This window comes from Mobula birostris, chromosome X (assembly GCF_030028105.1).
Source record: "Mobula birostris isolate sMobBir1 chromosome X, sMobBir1.hap1, whole genome shotgun sequence".
NCBI lineage: Eukaryota > Metazoa > Chordata > Chondrichthyes > Myliobatiformes > Myliobatidae > Mobula > Mobula birostris.
Genome location: NC_092402.1, coordinates 40,574,703 through 40,601,239, shown reverse-complemented (window position 1 = coordinate 40,601,239; position 26,537 = coordinate 40,574,703). Strand labels below are relative to the sequence as shown.

Sequence of the window (26,537 nt, the reverse complement as noted above, 5' to 3'; positions counted from 1 at the left end):
TATGAACAACGACTGAACCACGTGACCATGTCTGTATGCTCCTGTGCATTGAGTTGCTACCACACAATTGTCTCATTAGATTTAGCATTAACGAGCAGGTGCCTCTGAGGGTATTTATTGATACAAGTGAGCATTTCTCTAATGAAAATTAACAGCCAATTTTGGCACCAGAGTTGCTGACCATTGTGATTGTGTTTAATCAAAATCCTTCACATGAAATATGGTAGCATTTAATAGCTTAACACAACCTTCCTTGTTTTAGGTACTCCAGAATTTATGGCCCCTGAGATGTACGAGGAAAAATACGATGAAGCGGTTGATGTTTATGCATTTGGCATGTGCTTATTGGAAATGGCCACCTCAGAATACCCATACTCAGAGTGCCATAATGCAGCCCAGATATATCGCAAAGTAACAAGTGTAAGTAGAAACTTAAGCAACACACATAAGATGCTGGTGAATGCAGCAGGCCAGGCAGCATCTATAAGAAGAGGTACAATCGACGTGTCGGGCCAAGACCCTTCATCAGGACTAACTTTAGTTTTCTATTTTGAGAACTGAAGAACTAATTTGTGAATCAAAGTTGCCATTTACACGTTCTAGGATTTCCACCTCAGCAAACTCGCACAGCTATGCCTCTAGCTTCACTTATCTGCTGTCAAAACCCACATCAGGACCTTTGTTACCTTGCGTTAATTGCTGCAATCCATTCTTGATTGAAGTCCTTCATCTCACACACAACAATTTTATGCACTCCATACCCTGCTAGCTTTCCCCACTACACAGCAGGCTCCACAGAGCGCAGCACATGAACGTAGCAGTTAGCATAATGCTTTACAGCACCAGCTGTGAGATCCAGGTTCAAGATCGGGATTGAATTCCTGCCACTGCTTCTAAGGAGTTTGCACATTCTCCTTGTGACCACCATATTCCAAAAATGTACGGGTCAGGGTTAGTAAATTGTGGGCATGCTACGTTGGTGTCGGAAGTATGGTGACACTTGTGGGCTGCACCCAGCACATCTCGGACTGTGTTGATCATTGATGTAAACGATGCATTTCACTGTGTGTTTCAATGTACACGTGACAAATAAAGTTAAATTTATCTTACCCATTCACCTACTGCTGTTGACCTGCATTGTGTCTCTATCCCAGTAATCTCCTCCAACTGCATTTCTCCAATTCTGGTATTCCTATCCTAATCACTCCTGATTCCTGCATTTCTCCCATTGTGCTTTCAGCTACCATTTCCTAAACACTGTAATTCCCTCCCTAAACGTTGTCTCTTCCGATCTCTTTCTCTTCCTTTACAACATAATTTTTAAACTATTTCTTGAACCAAATTCTTATCAATTGGCCTAATATTTGTTTTAGATTTAGTTTGGTGATCATTTGAGACATCTGCTCTGCTAAACTGATATAAACATAAGTTGTTGCAACTGATTTTTTCTTTAATTTCAAGACATTTATTAGCTTTTCCTAAATAAATGGAGGAGAAACTGAGCGTTACTAATGTTATTTAGGACATCTCAAAATGGCTCACAGTAATTACATAAGCTAGCTAACCTACATTTTTTTTTTGTTCCTGTTGATTGACAGATAAAAGTTAGCCAAATCATTCAGAAAATTGTTGTATTTTGTTGTTAAATCTGTTACAATCATGGGAGAAAAGGAAGGAGGAGAGGACCCAGGGGAAGTAACAGGCAGGTGAGAAGTAAAAGGTTAGAGTGGGGAATGGAAGAAGGGGGGGAATTTTTTTACTGGAAGGAGAAATCAATATTCATGTCATCAGGTTGGAGGTTACCCAGACAGAATATAAGGTGTTGCTCCTCCACCCTGAGGATGGCCTCATCTTGGCACAAAAAGAGGCCATGGACCGAACCAGAACGGGAATTGGAATCAGAATTGAAATGTTTGGCCATGGGGAAGTTCCGCTTCTGGCGGATGGAGCGGAGGTGCTCAACGAAGTGGTCCTCCAATTTACAACAGTTCTCACTAATGTAGAAGAGGCCACATCAGGAGCACCAGACACAACAGACAACCCCAGCAGATTCACAGCTGAAGTGTTGCTTTGCCTGGAGCCCTGAGGTTTAGCACTTTGGCCACTTTCAAGAATAAGTGCTGCAAGAGATATTAGTGAGAAGGGACAAACGGGCAAGAGAATCACGGGAGAGCGATCCCTGTGGAAAGTGGAAAGGGGGATGCAGATAAAGATATATTTGGTGGTACGATCCCTTTGGAGATGGTGGAGATTGTGGAGGATGATGTGATAGATACGGAGGCTCATGGGGTGGTAGGTAAGGACAAGAGGAACTCCATCGCTGTTAAGGTGGTGGGAAGATGAGGTGAGTGTGGATGTTCAGGAAATGGAGGAGTACAAGTGAGGGGCAGCATCAATAGTGGAGGGAGGGAAACCCCATTCTTTGAAGAAAGAGGACATCTCTAATGTTCTGGAATGGGAAGCCATGTCCTGGGAACAGATGCGGCGGAGGCAAAGAAACTGAGGAAAGGGGAGAGCATTTTTACAGGAGATGGGACAGGTAGAGGTATAATCAATATAACCGTGGAAATTGGTAGATTTATAAAAGATGTCGGTCAACAGTTTGTCTTCAGAGATGGAGACAGAGAGATCGGAAAAGGAGAGGGAGCTGTCAGGGATGGACCAGTGAATTTAAAGACAGGGTGGAAGTTAGAGGCAAAGTTGATTAAATTGACAAGCTCTGCATGGGTGCATGAAGCAGCACTGATGCAGTTGTCAATGTAGCCAAGGAAGAGTTGGGGAGCATTACCGGGGAAAGCCTTGAACATGGACTGTTCTACATAGCTAATGAAGAGGCGGGCATAGCTGGCACCCACGTGGATGCCCAGGCTACCCCTGGAATTTGGAGAAAGTGGGAGGAGCCAAAGGAGAAATTGTTGAGGGTGAGGACCAGTTCAGCCAGATGGAAGAGGGTGGTAGTGGAGGGGAACTGGTTGGTTCTTTTGTCAACAAAGAGACAGCGAGCTTTGAGGCCTTCTTGATAGGGGATAGAAGTGTATAGGGACTGAACATCCATGGTGAAAATGAGGGGGTCACGGCCAGGTTACTGAGGGGATCAAGGATATGAGAAGTTTCAGGGATGTAGGTGGGAAGAGACTGAACCAAGGGGGATAGAATGGAGTCGAGATATGCAGACACAAGTTCAGTGGGGCAGAAGCAGACAGAGGCAATAGGCCTACCCAGACAATCTGGTTTGTGGATCTTGGGTAGGAGGTAGAAGCAAGCAGTGAGGGGTAAGGGAACTATGAGTTAGGTAGCAGTGGATGGGAGTTCTCCAGTGTTGATGAGGTACATGTTATATGCTATGAGGTATATAGTAATATGTTATGCCTGCACTGTACTGCTGCGACAAAATCCCAAATTTCACAACTTCTGTCAGTGACAATAAATCTGATTCTGAAGTATTAATAATATTACATCCCCAAGACACATATGTAACATGCATCACTCCCAGAGTACTGCATGGAGATATGATAAATTACCAAAGTCTTCAAATGAAAGTCGACATCTCAGTTGATATGAAGGTCTTCAATTCAGTTGGTGTAAGCTTTCCAGAAGTGATTGCAATAGAAACAAAGACTATAGGTTACTGTATAAGCCCACACAATATTAAGAATACATTGTATGACTGAGAACAGCTTGTTGTCTCATCATAGTCATAGTCATACTTTATTGATCCTGGGGGAAATTGGTTTTCGTTACAGTTGCACCATAATAATAAATAGTGATAAAACCATAAATAGTTAAATAGTAATATGTAGATATGTAAATTGTGCCAGGAAATAAGTCCAGGACCAGCCTATTGGCTCAGGGTGTCTGACCCTCCAAGGGAGGAGTTGTAAAGTTTCATGGCCACAGGCAGGAATGACTTCCTATGACGCTCTGTGTTGCATCTCGGTGGAATGAGTCTCTGGCTGAATGTACTCCTGTGCCCACCCAGTACATTATGTAGTGGATGGGAGACATTGTCCAAGATGGCATGCAACTTGGACAGCATCCTCTTTTCAGACACCACCATCAGAGAGTCCAGTTCCATCCCCACAACATCACTGGCCTTACGAATGAGTTTGCTGATTCTGTTGGTGTCTGCTACCCTCAGCCTGCTGCCCCAGCACACAACAGCAAACATGATAGCACTGGCCACCACAGACTCGTAGAACATCCTCAGCATCGTCCGGCAGATGTTAAAGGACCTCAGTCTCCTCAGGAAATAGAGACGGCTCTGACCCTTGTAGACAGCTTCAGTGTTCTTTGACCAGTCCAGTTTATTGTCAATTCGTATCCCCAGGTATTTGTAATCCTCCACCATGTCCACACTGACCCCCTGGATGGAAACAGGGGTCACCGGTACCTTAGCTCTCCTCAGGTCTACCACCAGCTCCTTAGTCTTTTTCACATTAAGCTGCAGATAATTCTGCTCACATCATGTGACAAAGTTTCCTACCGTAGCCCTGTACTCAGCCTCATCTCCCTTGCTGATGCATCCAACTATGGCAGAGTCATCAGAAAACTTCTGAAGATGACAAGACTCTGTGCAGTAGTTGAAGTCCGAGGTGTAAATGGTGAAGAGAAAGGGAGACAAGACAGTCCCCTGTGGAGCCCCAGTGCTGCTGATCACTCTGTCGGACACACAGTGTTGCAAGCACACGTACTGTGGTCTGCCAGTCAGGTAATCAAGAATCCACGACACCAGGAAAGCATCCACCTGTATCGCTGTCAGCTTCTCCCCCAGCAGAGCAGGGCGGATGGTGTTGAACACACTGGAGAAGTCAAAAAACATGACTCTCACAGTGCTCGCTGGCTTGTCCAGGTGGGTGTAGACACGGTTCAGCAGGTAGACGATGGCATCCTCAACTCCTAGTCGGGGCTGGTAGGCAAACTGGAAGGGATCTAAGTGTGGCCTGACCCTAGGCTGGAGCAGCTCCAGAACAAGTCTCTCCAGGGTCTTCATGATGTGGGAGGTCAATGCCACCGGTCTGTAGTCATTGAGGCCGCTGGGGCGCGGCGTCTTCGGCACAGGGACGAGGCAGGATGTCTTCCACAGTACAGGAACCCTCCGGAGGTTGAATACATGGCGAAGTACTCCACATAGCTGAGGGGCACAGGATTTGAGCACCCTGGTGCTGACACCATCCGGGCCTGCAGCCTTGCTTAGGTTGAGACGTTTCAGCTGTCTTCTCACCTGTTCAGCTGTGAAGCCCACCGTGGTGGTTTCGTGTGGGGAAGGGGTATAGTCATCAGAGCAGGGTGGGGGACTGTGAGGAGGGGTAGGAGGGGAGAGTGGAATATGTGTTGGTTGGGGGCCGACAACAGATGGCTCATGTGGGGGATGGGCGGGGGCCACAATGTCAAATCTGTTAAAGAACAGGATAAGTTCGTTGGCCCTGTCCACACTGCCTTGGCAGGAGTCCAGCTTTGGCAGGAACCTGTTGATGGTATGCATTGCACAATTTGGAGTCAGTTAAACACAACTCAAGCAAAGCAAAGACAATCAAGGATTAGCAACACACATCAAAGTTGCTGGTTGATGCAGCAGGCCAGGCAGCATCTGTAGGAAGAGGTGCAGTCGATGTTTCAGGCCGAGACCCTTCGTCAGGACTAACTGAAGGAAGAGTGAGTAAGGGATTTGAAAGTTGGAGGGGGAGGGGGAGATCCAAAATGATAGGAGAAGACAGGAGGGGGAGGGATGGAGCCAAGAGCTGGACAGGTGATAGGCAAAGGGGACATGAGAGGATCATGGGACAGGAGGTCCGGGAAGAAAGACAAGGAGGGGGGGACCCAGAGGATGGGCAAGAGGCATATTCAGAGGGACAGAGGGAGAAAAGGGAGAGAGAGAGAAAGAATGTGTGCATAAAAATAAGTAACAGATGGGGTACGAGGGGGAGGTGGGGCCTTAGCGGAAGTTAGAGAAGTCGATGTTCATGCCACCAGGTTGGAGGCTACCCAGACGGAATATAAGGTGTTGTTCCTCCAACCTGAGTGTGGCTTCATCTTTACAGCAGAGGAGGCCGTGGATAGACACGTCAGAATGGGAATGGGACGTGGAATTAAAATGTGTGGCCACTGGGAGATCCTGATTTCTCTGGCGGGCAGAGCGTAGATGTTCAGCAAAGCGGTCTCCCAGTCTGCGTCGGGTCTCGCCAATATATAAAAGGCCACATCGGGAGCACCGGACGCAGTATATCACCCCAGTCGACTCACAGGTGAAGTGTTGCCTCACCTGGAAGGACTGTTTGGGGCCCTGAATGGTGGTAAGGGAGGAAGTGTAAGGGCATGTGTAGCACTTGTTCCGCTTACAAGGATAAGTGCCAGGAGGGAGATCAGTGGGGAGGGTTGGGGGGGACAAATGGACAAGGGAGTTGCGTAGGGAGCGATCCCTGCGGAATGCAGAGAGAGGGGGGGAGGGAAAGATGTGCTTAGTGGTGGGATCCCGTTGGAGGTGGCGGAAGTTACGGAGAATAATATGTTGGACCCGGAGGCTGGTGGGGTGGTAGGTGAGGACCAGGGGAACCCTATTCCTAGTGGGGTGGCGGGAGGATGGAGTGAGAGCAGATGTACGTGAAATGGGGGAGATGCGTTTAAGAGCAGAGTTGATAGTGGAGGAAGGGAAGCCCCTTTCTTTAAAAAAGGAAGACATCTCCCTCGTCCTAGAATGAAAAGCCTCATCCTGAGAGCAGATGCGGCGGAGACGGAGGAATTGCGAGAAGGGGATGGCGTTTTTGCAAGAGACAGGGTGAGAAGAGGAATAGTCCAGATAGCTGTGAGAGTCAGTAGGGTTATAGTAGACATCAGTGGATAAGCTGTCCCCAGAGACAGAGACAGAAAGATCTAGAAAGGGGAGGGAGGTGTCGGAAATGGACCAGGTAAACTTGAGGGCAGGGTGAAAGTTGGAGGCAAAGTTAATAAAGTCAACGAGTTCTGCATGCGTGCAGGAAGCAGCGCCAATGCAGTCGTCGATGTAGCGAAGGGAAAGTGGAGGACAGATACCAGAATAGGCACGGAACATAGATTGTTCCACAAAGCCAACAAAAAGGCAGGCATAGCTAGGACCCATACGGGTGCCCATAGCTACACCTTTAGTTTGGAGGAAGTGGGAGGAGCCAAAGGAGAAATTATTAAGAGTAAGGACTAATTCCGCTAGACGGAGCAGAGTGGTGATAGAGGGGAACTGATTAGGTCTGGAATCCAAAAAGAAGTGGAGAGCTTTGAGACCTTCCTGATGGGAGATGGAAGTATATAAGGACTGGACATCCATAATCAAGGATTATGCAAGTTTATGATGTTGAACAGTTTGCTAATTGATCACCATGAAACTGTGACTCCTGTTGACTCAACAGTAAAACTAGTAGGCTCAATAGTACTCCACCACTGAGATATCATCCAGCGTGGATCCTGGTTAAGATCGTATAGCTAAATTTGTAAAAGGCTCTGTATCATGATCTTAAACTTTTACCTCCAAGAGCGTGAATTGAAATGGTGGTGTTACGGCGCTTAGGGTATGAAAGAGTGTGCTGCTGTTCTTTGATGTTACTCATCTGTTGGAAGCCGCAACCCAGTCAGAATAGCTGCTTAAACAAGAATTTCCTGGGACTAGTAACAGAGTCAGATCACAAATATAGTGTCATATAGCATTGGCCATGAGGCCATAAGACATGGGAGTAGAATTAGGCCATTTGGCCCATCGAGCCTGCTCCGCCATTTGATCATAGCTGATTTATTTTTTCTCTCATCCCCATTCTCCTGCCTTTTTCCTGTAGCCTTTGACACAATTACTAATCAAGAACTTACCAACCTTTGCTTTAAAAATACCAGTGGCTCGGCCTCCACAGCCACTTTTGGCAATGAATTCCACAGATTCACCAACCTCTAGCTAATGAAATTCCTCCTCATCTCTGTTCTAATCTATTTTGAGGCACTGCCATCTAGTCCTAGATTCTCCCACTATTGAAAACATTCTGTTCATGAACACTCAAAAGTTCAAAGGTTCATTTTAATATCAGAGAATGTATACAGTATACAACCTGAAATTCTTACTCTTCATGGACATCCGTGAAACAAGAACCCCATAGAATGAATGGTAGAAACATTGAAGCCCTCTATCGAAGCACCCTATCTAAACCTTTCAATATTCAATAGGTTTCAATGAGATGCCCCTTATTCTTCTAAACTCTAGTGAGTACAGGCCCAGAGCTATCAAATGCTCCTCATACATTAACTCTTTCAATCCTAAGATCATTCTCATAAGCCTCCTTTTGACCTTCTTCAATGCCAGTACATCCTTTCTTAGATATGGGGCTCAAAACTGCTAAGATTCTCCAAATGTGGTCTGACTGATGCTTTATAAAGCCTCAACATCAGTTCAAATAAAGAGATAAATATAGGAGCTGAGACTGCCTTTGACATCAAGGTAGCACTGGACTGCGTCCAGTGTCAAGGAGTGCTAGGAACCTCTAGGTGTATGCCTTTAGATTTGATTAGATTAAATTATGAGGACTCTTTTATTGTCATTTAGTAATGCATGCATTAAGAAATGATACAATGTTCCTCCAGAATGATATCACAGAAACACAAGACAAACGAAGACTGAAAAACTGACAAAAACCACATAATTATAACATATAGTTACAACAGTGCAAAGCAATACCATAATTTGATAAAGAACAGACCATGGGCACGGTAAAAAAAAGTCTCAAAGTCTCTCGAAAATCCCATCATCTCACGCAGACGGTAGAAGGAAGAAAAAAATCTCTCCCTGCCATGAACCTCCAGCGCCGCAAACTTGCCGATGCAGCACCCTGGAAGCACCCGACCACAGCCGACTCTTGAGTCCGTCCTAGAGCTTTGAGCCTCCGACCAGCCCTCCAACACCGAGCACCATCTCTGCCAAGCGCTTCGACCCCGACCCCGGCAACAGGCAGTAGGCAAAGCCGAGGATTTGGGGCCTTCCCCTCCGGAGATTCTCGATCGCGCAGTAGCAGCGGCAGCGAAGCAGGCATTTCAGAAGTTTCTCCAGATGTTCCACCGTGCTTCTCACGTCTGTCTCCATCAAATCAGGATTGGCATGGTACCTACTTAACAAATATGATATCATTTCGGAGTGGCCGCGTGCACTGTGTCGCACTGCCATCTTCTCCTCCCCTCCAATACAACATTCCAGCCTTGACTTGTCTTCAGACTTTGGAACCCAAGTAGGAGAAACTGGTTGGGATCCACCCCTCCCCCATTCTCCTGTCCACTCCTTACCTGGGTTACCCATGGGCAGAATTATAAACCAAGGCCTTGACCAGGAAACCAGATTCATTGCTCTTGGAAACATGAAGCCTGGAGCCATATTTTGAGTCAGTTTCCATCTCCTGGTTTTAATTTGTTCTCAATAGGATTTTTTTCCTTTCAATGTGGAACCAATTTTCTAATTGACCCTTCACCACCATAGATTGTCCCATCCTCACCTACACCCTGTCACTGAACTCGTCTAGAATCACCGACCCAGTAATGATCAAGAGTTTGTTCAAAGCAGCATGTAATGGGTTTTCAAGGGAAACAAGGGCACCTTTACAAAATAAAACTGTTAATTTCCCTGGGTGGAAGTAAGACTGAACAATCAGTTATGTTTCATTGCCCACTGAAAGTCGAAAACATTTTCAGACTGCCTCACTGCATTGTGCAAGAGTGAAAATGTTAGCGTAATGGAAATATGCCTATGGCTAAAACCTTAATGCCTTAAAGCCGAATGTTTCTCTATTATTTATGCATTTAAACATTCTATAAACCAAAGCAAATTGTTCTCTTTGAAGTTCTCAGGAACAGGAAAGGCGTTTATTTAACAGAGTTTGGATAATTGTTGGGACTGTGATTGAAAGAACAGGCTGGATGAACTTAACCTGGGGCCAGTGCAGCAGATGATACATCTTGTGGAAAGTTAAGGAGGCAGTTAGTCAGACCATGTCATAAATGGTTTCCAGGGTAATAGGAAAGGGGCAGTGCTGTGGTGCAACTGTAAGTGTTCAGTGTGATCCTGGCTTTGAGTGCGATCGGTGTTGCATGTCCTCCCTTTGACTACATGACTTTCTTCTGGATACTTCTTTCGTTCATCCTGTAGATGTGGGTTAGTGGGTTAATAACCTACTGTAAATTGCTCCTGGTTTAGCCAGGTGACAAACAAACTGGGGGGTGGGGGAGGGTGTTGATGAGAGACCATAAGTTAGAGGGTAGTTAGTGGGGGGAATCGATAATTGAGAGCTGGTGTTGCTCAATGGGCCATAAGGCCTCCAATATCAAAGGTAAATATAAGAATAGAACATAGTTATGATAAAAGTGATATAGGTCCTACACTAGTTCTTTGCTCAGACTCTTAGTCGTTTGACTAAGGTCTAAGACTTTTAAAAAGCAAATATGGTGGATTCATTAGTCTAAGACTTTTAAAAAGCAAATATGGTGGATTCATTAGTTCATTGTCTTCATATCAAATTTCAAGGATCCACACATTAAGTACTTCGCGAGAATCATGGAATTCGCCTCACATTAAGAAGACCCTGCCCTGCATGAAAGAGTCAACAGATTTACTGTGAGAAGGAGAGCTGGTAGATCTTGTGCAACGATACTTTCAATAAGCTTTGGAAATGCCTGCCACAGAAGATTTTTCTACAAGATTGACGCCTCAGGTATTACTGTTCAGCTGTGCAGAGCTGAGATAGAAATGGTAGTCTAGGCAGAAAGTCATTGTGAATCAATCTGAAACTGATTGGTATATTCAACAGTGAAAGTTTCTAGAGCTGTTCCTCTCAATGTATATGGGAAACTAGATGCAAGTGTACATTAAAAGTAAAGAATGTCCAAGAGTCAGGACTGTAAATGATACTTCAGGGCAATAAGCACATGTAATACACAAGTGGATTGTGGCCATGGTTGTCAAATTATGTTCAACTTGGTTAGGTGCAGATTTCAGCATCTGGATCATTTGATTTTTAACTTTGGCTTGCAATGACCATTTTGCGATGGTTTTAGTTTTCCCACTTTGTCCAACAGACGGATGGACACCCACAGGGGGAAATGGGACTGTCGGTGAGTGGGTAGTTGGTACTGCTGACACCGGTATTACAGTAGGGGGAATGGTGCCATAGTGTTTACATTCCGCACCTCATTCTAGAAGGCTAGACAATTGAAATTCAGTTTACTCAATGAAAGGAAATAAAAAAGGTAAGAAATTAGTGCAACAAAGGCAGAAAATGTGGAACACTTCACAAGACAGCAGCTGTGGATAGAGAAATGGTTAATTTTTAAGTTCATTAAGTGTTTTGTAGCTACTGTTGTTTTCTTAAACTATCTTTTTTTAGGAAATGTGCTGTCTGCCTTGCAGGTGACTTCAGACCCAGAGCAGTGTGATTGCCCTTAAATATCCCACAAAGTTGTTCAGCAATTTGCTCTTCAAGGGCAATTTAGGGATGGGTGCTAAATGCAGATCTTGCTATAAAAGTGGATAACAGCCCATTTATAAATGAGAGTAATTCATTTACATGGAAGCCTTGCAGTCAAGACAATAACCTTCAGTCATGAATACCCACCCACTCCTTGTAAACCTCAATAACTTTAAGGGACACTGGAGGACAACAAGCTCTGTGCGGTTGTTGTAAACCCAGTGGAATCAGTCAACAGCTAACATAAAGGTAATTGACAACCCTTTTAAATAGGGTATTAAGTTGTTCATTCTCCTGCTGGACACTTGAGGATAAGTCAGTGTGTTAGCTGAAGTTCTGTACACCAGTTGCTGATTGATGTCCTGTCTGTCATATCAGCAGGGATTAACTGTAAGGGTCACTGCTATCATGAGAATGAGGCAACTTGCACACATATGTGCACACAGATCAGACACAACATAACATCTGCAGCACCCAGTAAACACACTACATACCTGACTTATTGACCAGCCATAACCCACTGGGATTGGTTCACGTGGATCCTCAGTGATATCCTGAAACCAACACAACCCATTTTTTACTCATCTGCTCCAGCAGTGACGTTGGGCAGATGTTAGAGCTGCTGCACACAGATGATGCTAAGGGGGTAAAATCAGCCAGGCCTTAAGCTCTGCAGTTCCCAAAGATTGAGCCTGTGCCCCACCCCAGTAAAACCAGAGCTGTAGAATGGGTTGGTTGGAAGAAGAAAGTGGGAACATCACAAGTGCTCCAGGTAATAACAGAAACTATATAGATGCCAGAAATTTGTCAGAACCAACCAATACCAAGCTCCTCCAAAGTTTCTTTGTATTCTTATGAATTCAGACCTACAGAAAAGATAACATAGCTGTGCAAAAAGCTACATGTCTCATTTTCTTGAGCTCAGGGATATGTATAATTGTGGGAAAAGAGGGTCACAGACAGCTCTCCACCAATCCTAGTTGTCATTAATCACATAAGGATGTGTTCCTGCATAATATAACCGTATAATGTGCTCAGCCTAAAGCAGCCATATTTGTCTATGAACAGGCCTTGTCTCTAAATTACAGCATTCATGCTTAGATCTAATTCGGGATCCAATGATATCCATTCATCTGACAATGAAACTCTTCTTTTGCCTTTTCCATTTCCATTTTGTAGCCCAAGTAACTTCTATCACTGTCCAAATTTATTCAACCATTTGAGCTTAATTTTAAGATTATGGTAGGGAGTGGAGGATCAAGATACAATGGTCTGCCAAAAATAATACAGGGATAAGTCCTGGTGCAGGAATCCCTTAAGGTTAATTTGCAGGTTTAGTCAGTAGAATGGAATACAAGTGCAATGTTAATATTCATTTTGAGAGGACTAGAATATAAAAGCAAGGATTTAATACTGAAAATTTATTTATAAATCATTGTTCAGACCACATTTAGAATATTGTGAGCCAATGCTGTTGGAAAAGGACAATGGTGAGACACCAAAAGATCTGGAACTAGAATAATTTTAGTAAGTAAAACTGGTAAAGCAGTTCCCAGTTGAGGAAGTCACCTGAGGATAAGTTTTACGAAGTTAAGATTGTATTGCAAATAAAGGCTTCAAAATTTAGACCATAAGCCTATTAGACATGGGAGCAGAATTAGACCACAAAAATCAAAATGTTGGAAAAACTTAGTGTATCTTGCAACATCTATGGAGATCCTGTTGTAGGGTCCCTGACCTAAAGCATTGACTTGCAATTTTTTCCTCTATAGATGCTGCTTGACCCACTGAATTGTTCCTGTGTTCTTTTTTTTTGTTCCAGATCCCAGCATCTGTAAACACTTTTGTTTTCAAACTCTATTTGAAGCAAGCTGGCTGTGTTTTTTCAACAGCACTGTATGCACTTTAAAGGAAGAAGCGGTCCTGTGAACCTGAACACTTTTTTTAGATTATTGCAATAGCGACGTTTTGCTCCATTGTCTTAATGTGCTGTTGTTTAGGGATGTTTCACGAGTCTTGGTAAACAAGCAACATCAGAGTAACCTTAGTTAACAATGCTGAACTGTGTGGATGCCAATCTGATTATGTATTTGACCTCAGTAACAGTTGTATTTGCATTATATGGCCTGAGTTACACAAAGAAAGCGCAGTTAAGACTGATTTAATTTTCTTACAAGCCATCTTACGAGCTCATACAGGAATAAACTGCGTTGATGTGCAATAAACAGTAAGACTGCAATTCACTTTCACAATCCACCTTGATTTGATTACTTTGTTGGAAAATTTTGGAGGTTATACAATTAGCTCATTTCCATTTCACTGCTTAAACTGAGACTGTGCAAGGACTTATCCCCAGTTTACACCTGACATTTTGAAGAACGTTGAACATATTCATTGATATGAGTGCAACACTTTTCAACTTTTGCCGGTAGCTTAATGCAACTCTTGGTGGTTGCAAGGTCTTTAAATCAACTCCTGTTGTAGGTTCTTCCCTGGCATCTTTATCAGGTTGGTGTCTATTTAGCTAATAACGTGCTAAATTATATATAACATAAATGCATGGAGGAAAAAAAAACTTGTGTGTAATTAATACTTGGGCCTAAAACTGCTTCTGAATGTTAAAGTGTACATGAAAGAGGCACTCTGTTGGGTATCCCAGCAGTTTGATGTGAGCCCCAGGGGCTCTAGCATTCTATTTCATGAAGCCATGACACCACAATAGGCCTTACCACTTCACAATGGCCCGTTCTCTACAGTGACAGGAAACTGGAGTAAAAGTTGCAAGTTGGGCATGGGGGAGAGAGGAATGTGAGAAAAGGAAGAATGTTGGGGGTAAAATATTTAGAGAATGCAGAATGATGTGAAAAGAATTGGGGGGGTGACAGATTGAGGGGAGAGGGAGATTTTTGGCACGGGTTTATAGAGAGCAGATCCACGTTTGGGGGGGGAATGATCAAGATGGAGGGATTTGTGGTAAAGGTAAGTATTGGGTGTGTTTGCATAAATGATGGGGTGGGGTGGAGTGGGATAATATCAGGGTGGGTGACTTAGGAGATGATTATTCATCTTGCCATCAAAGCTTGGTGGGGTAAGGAGCAATAACTAGCACTGCAAAATGAATGAAGGAACCTACACAGAGAATGATCTGGACAATAATTTTCCAGCAGTGGACCAAGTAGGTCAGAATCTGCTTCATCGATTGAGGCCAAGCCATTTGCATCAGTAAGTGATCACAGTGGAGTAATAGCGCAGGAATAACTACAGCCTTCTAGTCACAAATACAAAGTTATAATGTCAGGATATAACATACATGTAAAGTTTCTTAGTTCCTCTACTTAGAATAATTAAATCAGGCTATCCAGTTAATCATTATCAAATTCAACACTTTCATCTATTTGGTTGCCCTGAACTTTTACGTTGTTTTTCTGTAGGGTGTTAAGCCAGCCAGTTTTAACAAGGTAAAAGTCCCAGAACTCAAAGAGATTATTGAAGGATGCATCCGCCAAAACAAAGATGAGAGGTAAGAATCTGGTGATTATTTGTCTAATGGCAGAAGGTTATCTGATAAATAGTGTCCATTTATGACATATGAATCATCCATGTGGCCAAATACTGCATGGGGAATTTCTCATCTTTTAAATAAAAAGATTGAAATGTATGCTGAAGTTTCAGTTTCTGTATCAGAAATGTATACTTTCTAATTCTGTATATTCTATGTATAAAAAACTTTTGAAAGTCAAACAGAATGTCAGACTTTAATAACGTTTCTAAATGGCCCGTTATATTATAGTGTGTCGCTTCTCTTTAAACAAGCTGATATACATCATGATATATTAGCATATACAGTTAAATGCATGCTTGTTTTGTTACAATTTTATGCCTTCCTGATTGTGAATAAGTATGTAATGTTTAATCACTCAGTTGATTTGTATTCCTGAAGGGAACTTACAGGCTTTGAGATGATAACTGTTTCCAGAAATGTGAACGAGAAGTTTTCATTCAAAAGCAGCCAGGATCTTGTGTGCAGAGACGGACCCATATCGGAAGGGATAGGCCTGTGGCACAAAGCAACAATGGGCCTTTGGCTTCACCCTGACTGAGCTGTGGGCATCCAATAGGCATCATTTGCCCGTGAAGACCACACTGATGTGATGACCCAAAGAGTAATGTGTTGACCAAATCAGGAGGGGCTGTGGGATAGGATGAGCAGGAATGAGGAAATGGAAGGTAAATGAGGTTTGAGGGAAGGTAAAGCAATCAGGAGGAAAGTCAGTGCTCAGAGAATGGAGAGACGGCAGAGGCAACATAGATACTGGTGGTTCATGAGGGAAAACAGAGGCTACCCTTGAGTTGCAGTAGAGGGTTGTGGGGTTGTTCAAACATAGGGCCACAGCACACAAGGGAGAGCAGCTTACAAATGGTGATAGTGAATGTAGAGGAACAAGTTGTTTAAAATTGGGATTGGGATTGGCTCCAGCTCCTGCTTGTTCTGCATTCAGGTGAGAATAGTCCCAACATTTGTGCCTTCTAAAAGGGCATTTTAGATATCTTTTAAACTGTTTTACCCTAGCATAATTTGACATAGGTGGAAGTCTGAACAAGTGTTAGGCCCCTTAATGTAAAGTGGAAAGTCCAGTTCAACTCAAGGACCTTGGACAGCTATATATCTGCTTGCATTAACATGGTGGGTGGAGTGCCTCTGCCTGATAACGAGCATGACCTTCCTGCAGTCACACTGGTGGTTGAGGTAGCAATTGAATGCCTAAAGAAGAGCAAAGCACAAAGAACTTGACCATTTTGCAGCGTGAAATCTAATCCATCCCCACATCTGCACCCCTGTTCCTGGTCCAATACATTTTATCTGCCTCTTCCTGTTATCACTGAAAGACAGATAAAGAATCTTTCATCTCCAGGCTTTTTTGTGCACCACTTTATTGAGATCACTTGCAGATGAAAAGCCTCCTTTAATTGTCCAAAGGTCACTTGAGCAGAGAGTGTAATTACAGTTAGAAAATCATAACGGCATAAACCTTGAAAGATATCTAATCATGAATCTAAAGAGACAATGTTGTGACATTGTACAGGTAGTTTAGTGGTGCTTAATATAAAAAATAGGTGTTGGTTAACCCATTCAGCTGTTGACCAAGCAGTATAATCACAGTTGATCCTCGTCTCGATGCCATATTCTCACTCTCTCCATAAGATTATAAGACATAAGAGCAGAAATAGGCTATTCGGAACATCGAGTCTGCTCCACCATTCTGCCATGGCTGATTTATTATCCCTTCCAAAACCATTCACTTGCTTGCTTCCGGTAACCTTTGACACCCTTTCTAATCAAGACTCTTATCAACCTCCCCTTTAAATATACCCAATGACATAGCCTCCACAACAGTCTGTGGCAGTGAATTCTACAGATTCACCAACCTCTGGTTAAAGAAATTCCTCCTCATCTGTGTTCTAAAGGGATGTCCTTGTATTCTGAGGCTGTGCCCTCTGGTCCTAGACTCCCCTCCTATAGGATCAAATGATCAAATGTGCAAGTTAAAAAGTCAGGATTGCAATATTTATTTGAATTATATCTTCCCAAAATCATTTAGACCGTCTAAAAAATGTATATAAAACTTGAATCCATGTTGAAATTTTGTTCTATAAAGGTGCCAGGTATCAGTTTACCTTCAAAGAGCTGAGATATATTTCTCCAGTATTTGTTTTTATTAGTTGCCCAATGTAATCTGAAGATGCTTGGAAATATTTGCCACCGTGCATTTACTCGAGAAGTAGCAACTGTGTTTATGCAAAACTTTGAGAATCCAAATGACTTTCAAAGTTCAACATCTTTAGGGAATATTAATTACAAAATCCAGGAATTAGCTTAATCCTAGCGTCCTATTCTATTTTCGAGCAGGTACACCATTCAGGACCTTCTTGACCATTCATTCTTCCAAGAGGACACTGGTGTCCATGTGGAACTTGCTGAAGAAGATGATGGAGCGAAATCTGCCCTAAAGCTCTGGCTCCGTATGGATGAATCAAAGAAACTCCATGGCAAATACAAAGACAATAAAGCCATAGAGTTCTTCTTTGAACTATATAAGGATGTTTCAGAAGAGGTGGCCCAAGAAATGGTAAAATTACTGCTACTTCCTTCTGTATAGTGTTATTGCTTAGAACTGATAACACAGTAGATTCTGTTGGTTTAAACTGCTTAAAGCGACCAATGTATACTCAGTGGCCACTTCATTAGGTATGTCCTGTAACTAATAAAGTAGCCACTGACTGTTTGTTCGTGGTCTTCTGCTGCTGAAGCCAATCCATTTCAAGGTTGGATGTGATGTGCGTTCAGAGATGCTCTTCTGCATACCACTGTTGTAATGCACGGTTATTGGAGCTACTGTCACCTTCCTGTCAGCTTGATCCAGTCTGGCCATTCTCCTCTGACATCTCTCATTAAAAGAGTGTTTTTGCCCACAGAATTGCCACTCACTGGATGTTTTTTTTTGTTTTTCACACCAGTCTCTGTGAAATCTAGAGACTGTTGTGCATGAAAATCTCAGAGGATCCGCAGTTTCTGAGATATTCGAACCACCCCATCTGACACCAACGATTATTCCACAGTCAAAGTCACTTCGTTCACATTTCTTCCCCATTCTTGCATTTGGTCTGAACAACAACTGAACATCTTGACCATGTCTGCGTGCTTTTATGCTGAGTTGCTGCCACATGATCGACTGATTAGATATTTGCATTAACAAGCAGGTGTACAGGTGTAAAGTAGCCATTGAGTATATATAACTATAGTATAATTCAATGTGCCACAGGTAGCTGGATCCCACATACAGCAATGTGGCAATCTGAATGTGCTACGATGGGATCTAAAAGTAAATCAGGCAAATATTCTTTATATTGTAATTGTTAAAAATAACCTTGAATAATTAAGAGCATGAGAAGAAGCAGAAGCAGGCTTTTCATCCCTGTTGTGCTGCTGAATCAGTCAGTGCAATCACTGCTTATCTTTTATCTCAGCATCACTTTCCTTTGTCAACACCATTTCCATTAATACTCAAAAATAAATCAATTGTTGTCTTAGATACTGAGTGTATATTCAGTCATTCTCAGTGATTGAGCTTCATTTCTCCATTTCAAAATCCCTGGGTGAAAGATTTTTTTCTCTGTAGCGAATGGCTAACCTCTTATTTTGAGATTCTGGCCCCTGAGTCTGGTATTCTTCATTCCTGTTGCTGTTCTGTGAAGTCCAGTAAGAAATTTATATCTTTCAGTAAGATTATTTCCAATCCTTCTAAATTCTAGCCTATCTCTAGCCACAAACATCCCTGTAATCAATCTGAGACCCTTCGTCAGGACCTGACGAAGGGTCTCGGCCCGAAACGTCGACTGCACCTCTTCCTAGAGATGCTGCCTGGCCTGCTGCGTTCACCAGCAACTTTGATGTGTGTTGCTTGAATTTCCAGCATCTGCAGAATTCCTGTTGTTTCCGTAATCAATCTGATGACTAACTTCTATAAAACACTGATTTGGCCACTTTCTGGGTATTGTGGTCCAGTTCCCAATGCTACCTGAAAAATTCCAAAGGCTCTCGAGAGAGTACATCAGAAAGTTACTTCAATCATGGCAGGACTAATGGACATTGGCTATGTGGATAGACTGCGTACATTGTTTTCCATGAACCAGAGGAAGTTGCAAAGACATCTGATACAAGTAATTAAAATCATAATGAGTATAGAACTGTTTCCATTTGTCAGAAGGTTTAAGATCTGGGAAACATAGAATGAGAGTGATTGCCTCAAGAACAAAAAGTGATATGAGGAAAATTGTTCATACAGTGCAAGTATTTAAAGTCTGGAAGGCATTGTTCGGTAGTATTGGAAGTAGAGGGAGTCTGAATAAATATCTGAAAGAGAAGAATTTGTAAATCTAGTTAGATTGCTCTTACAAAGAACTAGTACTGATCCAGTGGCCAAAAATGACTTCCTTTAATACCGTAACTACTCTGTGAATCTGTTTGTCGAATCCTAGTTACACTCCCTGTATTGAAGTAATCCTTCCTTGGGTAATGTGGCACGTGACCAAGTGGTTAGGGCGTTGGACTAACGATCTGAAGGTTGTGGGTTCGAGCCTCGGCCAGGGCAGCGTGTGTGTCCTTGAGCAAAGCACTTAACCACCCAGTCTACCCAGCTGAGAATGGGTACCAGCAAAAATGCTGGAGGTTAACCTTGCGATAGACTGGCGTCCTATCCTGCGGGCAGGGGAGTCTCGTACTCTCAGTCGCTTCATGCCACAGAAAACGGCATAAGCACTGGCCTGATGGGCCACAAGGCTCGTGACACCTTTAATCTTCCTTGGGTAAGGGGACAAGACTGATCAAAGTATTCCTAAGTGAGGATGACAAGGAAAGTCAAAGACAGCATAAAAGCAAAAGTAAATACAAGTTAGACCTGCATTTCGGACTCCCGTGTCTCCCCTTGAATTAGTTTAATGTTTTGCAGTTACAAAGCATAACACTTAATATAACAAAAACTACTGGGAAATTAGAGAATTGGGAAGTTTTTAAAAACCAAGGTAAGCTAGCCTATAATATAAAAAAGGAAACCAAATGTTTTTCAGATATATAAACAGTAAAAAGAGGCAAGAATGGATATCGGACAGCTGGAAAATGACAGTGGAGAGGTAGTAATGGGGGAGAAAGAAATGGCAGAGGAATTTAAATATTTTGCGTCGTCTCCACTGTGGAAGACTGAGCAGTATGCCAGAAATTTGAGAGAATCTGAGGGCAGAAAAGTGCTCAGTTGTTCTTATTAATAGAAGGTGCTTGGGAAGCGGAAAGGTCTGAAGGTAGATAAGTCACCTGGACAAGGTGGACTACACCACAGGGTTCAGAAAGAGGTTGTTGAAGAGATTGTTGGGAAGATTTTGGATCTATTATTAAGGACGAGGTTTCAGGGCACTTGGAGGCACACGATAAAATAGGCCAAAGTCAGCATGGGTTCCTTAAGGGGAAATCGTGCTCGAAGAATCTGCTAGAATTCTTTGAGCAAATAACAGGCAGGATAACAAAGGAGAGTCAGTGGATATTGTTTATTTGGATTTTTGGAAGACCCTTGACAAGGTGCTGCATATGAAGCTGCTTAACAAGATAAATAACCCATCCCCATGGTGTACAGGAAAGATAATAGCATAGATAGAAGATTGGCTGACTGGCAGGAGGCAAAGGGCCTATTCCGGTTGGCTGCCAGTGACTAATGGTATGCCGAAGGTGTCAGTGTTAGGACCACCCCTTTTAATGGTATACAGTGATTTGGACGATGGAATGATGGCTTTGTGGCCAAGTTTACAGACCATATGGAGATGGGTAGAGGGACAGGTAGCGTTGAGGAAGCAGGGGGTCTGCAGAATGACTTAGACAGATTGGGAGAATGGGCAAAGAAGTGGCAGATGGAAAATTGTGTAGGGAAGTGTACAGTCATGCACTTGGTGGAAGGAATAAAAGCATAGACTATTTTCTAAATGGGGAGAAAATTCAAAAATCAGAGGTTCAAAGGGACTTTGGAGTCCTTGTGCAGGATTCCCTAAAGGTTAACTTGTAGTTTGACTCAATGGTAAGGAAGGCAAATACAATGTTAACATTCATTTTGAGAGGACTAGAATGTAAAAGCAAGGATATAATGCTGAGGCTTTATAAGGCATTGGTCAGACCACACTTGCAAGTATTGTGAGCAGTTTTGGGCCCCTTATGTAAGAAAAGATATGCTGGCACTGGAGAAGGTCCAGAGGACATTTATGAGAATGATTCTGGGAATGAAATAATGGATTGCATTGAAACCTACTGAATATTGAAAGGCCTAGACAGAGTGGACATGGAGAGGATGTTTCTTTGAGTGGGGAGTCTAGAATAGACAGTCTCAGAATAGAGAGATGTCCATTTAGAACTGCGATGAGTAGGAATTTCTTTAGCTAGAGGATGGTGAATCTGTGGGATTCATTAGCACAGATGGCTGGAGAGGTCAAGTCATTTTGGTATATTTAAAGCAGAGGTTAATAGGTTCTTGATTAGTCAAGGAGTCAAAGGTTACAGGCAGAAGGCAGGAGAATGTGGTAAGAGGGTAATAAATCAGCCATGATAGAATGGTGGAGCAGACTTGATGGGCCGAATGATCGCATTCTGTTCCTATGTCTTATGGAGCTGCGCAAAATACTCCTGTCGTGGGATCACTTCCATAATTGCATTAAGTCTTTACTCCTGCACTCAAATTCTCTTGCAGTAAAAGCCAATGAAACTTTTGCTTTCTTAACTTCTTGCTGTGCCGACATGTTAATTTTCAGTGATTGGCCAACAAGGATACCCAAATCCCTTTGAAGCTAACACCTTTCAAACTTTCATCATTTAAAAATACTTTGATTTTTTTTCTCTCCAGTGAAATGAATATAGCATATTTTATCACATTATATTCCATCAGTTCTATCTCACTCACTTACTTGCTAATTTACGAATATACAGTATCCTCCACACAATTCACACTGCAACCCACCTTTGTATTATCAACAAGCTTCAATATGTTACATTTGGTCTGCTTATCCAGTGTGTTGGTTTAGATTGTGAACAACTTGTATCCCAGCACTGAACCCTGTGGTTCACCACTAGTTACTACCACCAAACTCGAAAATGACTTGTTTATTCAGACTTTTTCCTTTTCTGCTTTTTAACCATCCACTCTTTCTCCTTTATGTTGTTTTATCCTGAATCCACCATGAAAATAGGTTCAGGATTCATGATTCAATTTTCTTCATCACATGTACATCGGAACATACAGTGAAATGCATTGTTCACGTTAACAACCAACACACCCAAGGGTTGCTGGGGCAGCCGGCAAGTGTTGCCACCCATTCCAGTGCCAAATTAGCATGCCCACAATGTTCAGCAGATGTAATTTGTGGAAAAGTTATGGAAGCTATTGTCACTGCAAATAGGTTTGGGTATGTTGGATCTGACTGTTGAATTTTAATTGTCATTTTCTTTGTAGTTTAACAATTAATTATATGTCAGTATTTTATCATTGGCAATTTTTACTATAGTATTAAATATTTTCTCATTGCATTATTGTTACCTATCAAATTTTCTTATCTCTGGGTATAAAAGTACTTGTTTTACGGTAGACACTATCTTCAGTTTCTCTCTTCTTCAAGTAGTGAGACCCCTGTCACTGTTCTGTTCAACTTCCCTTAGTTCAATCAACTCTTAATAAAATGATCGTGAAGCAACAATTTTTTGCCTTGGTTCTGACTTCTAAAAGAACCTTGGATTTAAACACCAGAATCCAATAGATACTCCAGTATTTTGTTCTGGGATCATTTTTTCCTGAAGATCTCTTGCACAAGATTATCTTGCCACTCATTTATGCATCTTCCCTGCGCTAACACATCCAACTTGATGTTCCATCAAGAGTTCGCTGGAGCATGTTCCGCAGCAAATTTGAAAACCTGGCTTTAAAACCCTGTTTTTTATTATTATTATAGCTCAATAGACTGTCAGAAAAATATTTTTGTACCCTTGTCAGTTCTCAGTGATTGGTATTTGTCAGTAAAATTAAAATCATGTTTTGCTTCTACTTTTTATTCACACAATAAGTCTTGCCAGTTAAGCAATTTTCTCTATTTTACCATATTGATTAGAAAAGTCTCAGATTCAGTCCAGAATCTATGCTTAATTAGCTATGGTCTGTGACTTTGCTGAAGTTGGCTTCAATAAGTTTTAGATCTGAGAAAGAAATAGCAGATAAATTTTCACTATGAAAGGTCACACAAAATTCTAGCTGAACCTGGCCATCCGTGTTTGTTAATCCGTTCCCCAAAAGGAGTCACTTCTTTCAGTTGAGAATTCGTAGAGAGGAAACAGATATAAGGATAATGGCAAAAAGTCCATCTGGAGAAATCCTTCAACCTGATGTGCAATTCCCTTGATTAATATTTCAGACCACTGCAATCGCTGCATTGAAACTCTTCCCATCATTCCCTCTGTTTTTATTTATATTTTAAACTGTAAAGTATTTTTAAAATGTCTTCCTTCAACCAATTACTATCTCTGTAACTCTAGCCGATACAAATTTCCTCTGATGGGTGAATTCAACAAAAAGGCATGACTTAAAATGTCAAGCAAGACTACTTGGGAATAAAATTAAGTATTTTCTTTCTCTGCAAAAGTTACCAGAGATTTAGAGCTCTAAGACTCAGAAGGGTGTGGATGTCAGATCAATTGAAATTCTCAAAGCTAAGATCAATTGATTTGGGTTTCAACAAAAGATAGATAAAGGAAAATCAGTTTGAGATCAACCAGGGTTGGATTTATTTCTTATTTCATTCTAGATATGGGCAGCACTTGCAGTGTTGACATTCCCACTCACCTTGGTTGCCCTTGAGAAAGTGCTGGTGGAGTTTCTTGATGCACTTGTAGGCTGTGAGGTGAAGATAATCCCATTACATTGAGCAGAGATTACAGGATTTTGACAGTGATGATGAGGAACAGACAAGTTTTGTAATTTGGAAAAGATCTTGGAAGTGATAGTGTTCCTATATATATATATACACACACACACTTACATACATATAGTTGAGGTACCTATTGAAAGGTTGAGGTTCAATTCCCACAGCTGTCTATGAGGAGTTTGTACATTCTCCAAGTGACCGTGTGAGTTTCCCCTGGGTGCTGCTGTTTCCTCCGACATTCCAAAAGATGTACGGGTTAGTAAGTTGTGGGCATGCTGACACCTGCAGGCTGCTCCCAGTACATTTTTACATTGTGTTGGATGTAGATGCACACAATGCATTTCACGGTATGTTTCGATATTTTAATGTACTTGTGACAAATAAAGCTCATTTTTAATCTTAGTTCTCATCCCAGTTTCAGACTAATGTGCTAAACCCAAAATATAGCCTCAAGTTGAACTCATAGAATTCAGTGGAACTAAAGTTTGGAGATAGATTACAACACCCATATTCTTCTACAATGCATGTTAAATATATGCAACCACAGATGAGTTTCTACTTCGTGGTGGGTTAGAGAGGATCAAAAACTGTAAATGTGATATTACTTTCTCCTACTAAATAATGTTCACCCACTGCTGAATATGTAATGTGTCTCTTCATTAGGTGACCTTGGGTTTTGTCTGTGAGGCTGACTACAAATTAGTTGCAAAGGCCATCAGAGACCGCGTGACTGAGGTCAAGAGAAAGCGTGAGCGGAACCAACGCATACAGGAGGAGCTGAGAAAAAAAGAGCAGGAGAAAAAGAAAAAGATTTGTGAGCTCTTGGAAGAACTGAATTTGCCTCAAGAAGGAACAGAAAGTGCAGCTGGAGTTGCCCAGCCACCACAGTCTCTAGCCACCACACGTCCCATTGAAACACTACTGAATTCTCCCTTTCCACCAGAGCCTGAGGAGCCAGAGGCTGATCAGCATCAGACTTTTCGATATAGGAACACAAATTATTCTTCAGCTACATGTAAGACTGAAGATAAATCATTTAGTTTCAAATCCCAATTTCCTTGAAATATATTAGTGAAGTAATCTTATTTAAATAATAAGCTAGACATACTGAATTGAAATGGACTTGCTGAAAACAGTTTAGAGAAGATATGGAGAGGGGGTGGAATGTGGCTCATTATTTCCACAGCACTGAACATATAGTATTGTATCTGCCGACTGACCATAATGTGACACAGCTGATACTCTGTTTCATTGACAATCATCCCTCTAACCTCTCTCATTCCTATCATATTGTATGATGTACCTAGGATTAATTTCACTTTATATACCCCCTGACATTTTAGTAATCCTTAATTCTAACACGATCCCTGCCTTTATTAAAGGATACAAAACTGTTTAAATCTTGGTCCTCTCCCATTTGACCCTGGGGGAAAACAAAGGGCCATTGTGTGGAAAATCTCCAATGGCATTTGAAACTATTTCCAAACCACAAAGATGTATATGGATTTATTTCATGGAATAGTAAGTTTGCTAGGAAAATCATAAACAAAGTTATTAATAAAGAGATCAGATTATTTGTGGATATTTTTCACCTTCTACTCAGTTGTAAAATAGAAGAAAACTTAAGAAAAATAAATCTATTTTTAAAACTCCCAACTAGAGTTTGAACCTCTAAAACTTAAAAGATGTAGGCTGACGGCAAATTCCTCACATTAAGGTTTCTGGTACCCATCTGGCCATCAGTATAGATCACAGGATTCAAAGCAAACATGGCTGCATCCAAATTGATTGCATTGCAGGAAATAGTTTTGTGGATTCCTTGGTCACTGTACCTGCATTCCATTGCACATCTACTTTCAAAATAATAACGTGCCTACTTACGTTCATCTTTGATCGCTAGAGTTTAATGCATCCTACAACGTTAGCCACCAATCGCACTCTACTTCCAGACTTAGCTCCAATCTTGGGAGAGGAGTGTAATGAAGATTCTGTACCCCTTTAGTGCCAATGTCTAAAGATGAATTGCACCCCCATTGAAATTCATGTCTTTTGAGTCCAAGGAGTCATAAAATACCACAGCACAGAAATGGGCCCTTCAGCCCATCTAGTCCATGCTGAACTATTATTCTACTTAGTTCCATTGACCTGGTCCCGGACCATAGTCCTCCACGCCCCTTCCATCCATGTAATTGTCATTGGTCATCCTGACGCGGTTCTGGGCCGTACCCTTCAAATATCCGGACCTGCCTCTCGGTTTTTTTGCACTACCTTACTTTCCCTTTTCTATTTTCTATTTATGATTTATAATTTAAATTTTTAATATTTACTATCGATTTGTACTCCAGGGAGCGCAAAGCGCAGAATCAAATATCGCTGTGATGATTGTATGCTCTAGTATCAATTGTTTAGCAACAATAAAGTATAAAGTACTTATCCAATTTTCTCTTAAATGTTGAAATTGAACCCGTATCCACCACTTTCACTGACAGCTTGTACCACACTCTCACCACCTTCTGAGTGAAGAATTTACCCCTCATGATCCCCTTAAATATTTCACCTTTCACCCTTAATCCATGACCGCTAGTT

At 42.0% G+C, this 26,537-nt stretch overlaps 1 protein-coding gene across 2 annotated transcripts in view; it reads left to right on the top strand.

The window, feature by feature from the left end:
* The window catches only part of wnk4a (WNK lysine deficient protein kinase 4a), a 94,093-nt gene that overhangs the window by 33,172 nt on the left and 34,384 nt on the right, over positions 1-26,537 (top strand). The window contains exons 4-7 of one of the 2 annotated variants that reach the window (XM_072248785.1): positions 263-420; positions 14,885-14,973; positions 17,362-17,581; positions 24,615-24,966. In XM_072248785.1, coding sequence (XP_072104886.1) covers positions 263-420; positions 14,885-14,973; positions 17,362-17,581; positions 24,615-24,966 — 819 coding nt within the window. Of the gene's footprint in view, positions 1-262; positions 421-14,884; positions 14,974-17,358; positions 17,582-24,614; positions 24,967-26,537 lie in introns of both variants that reach the window. The other variant, XM_072248784.1, reaches the window with a different exon arrangement.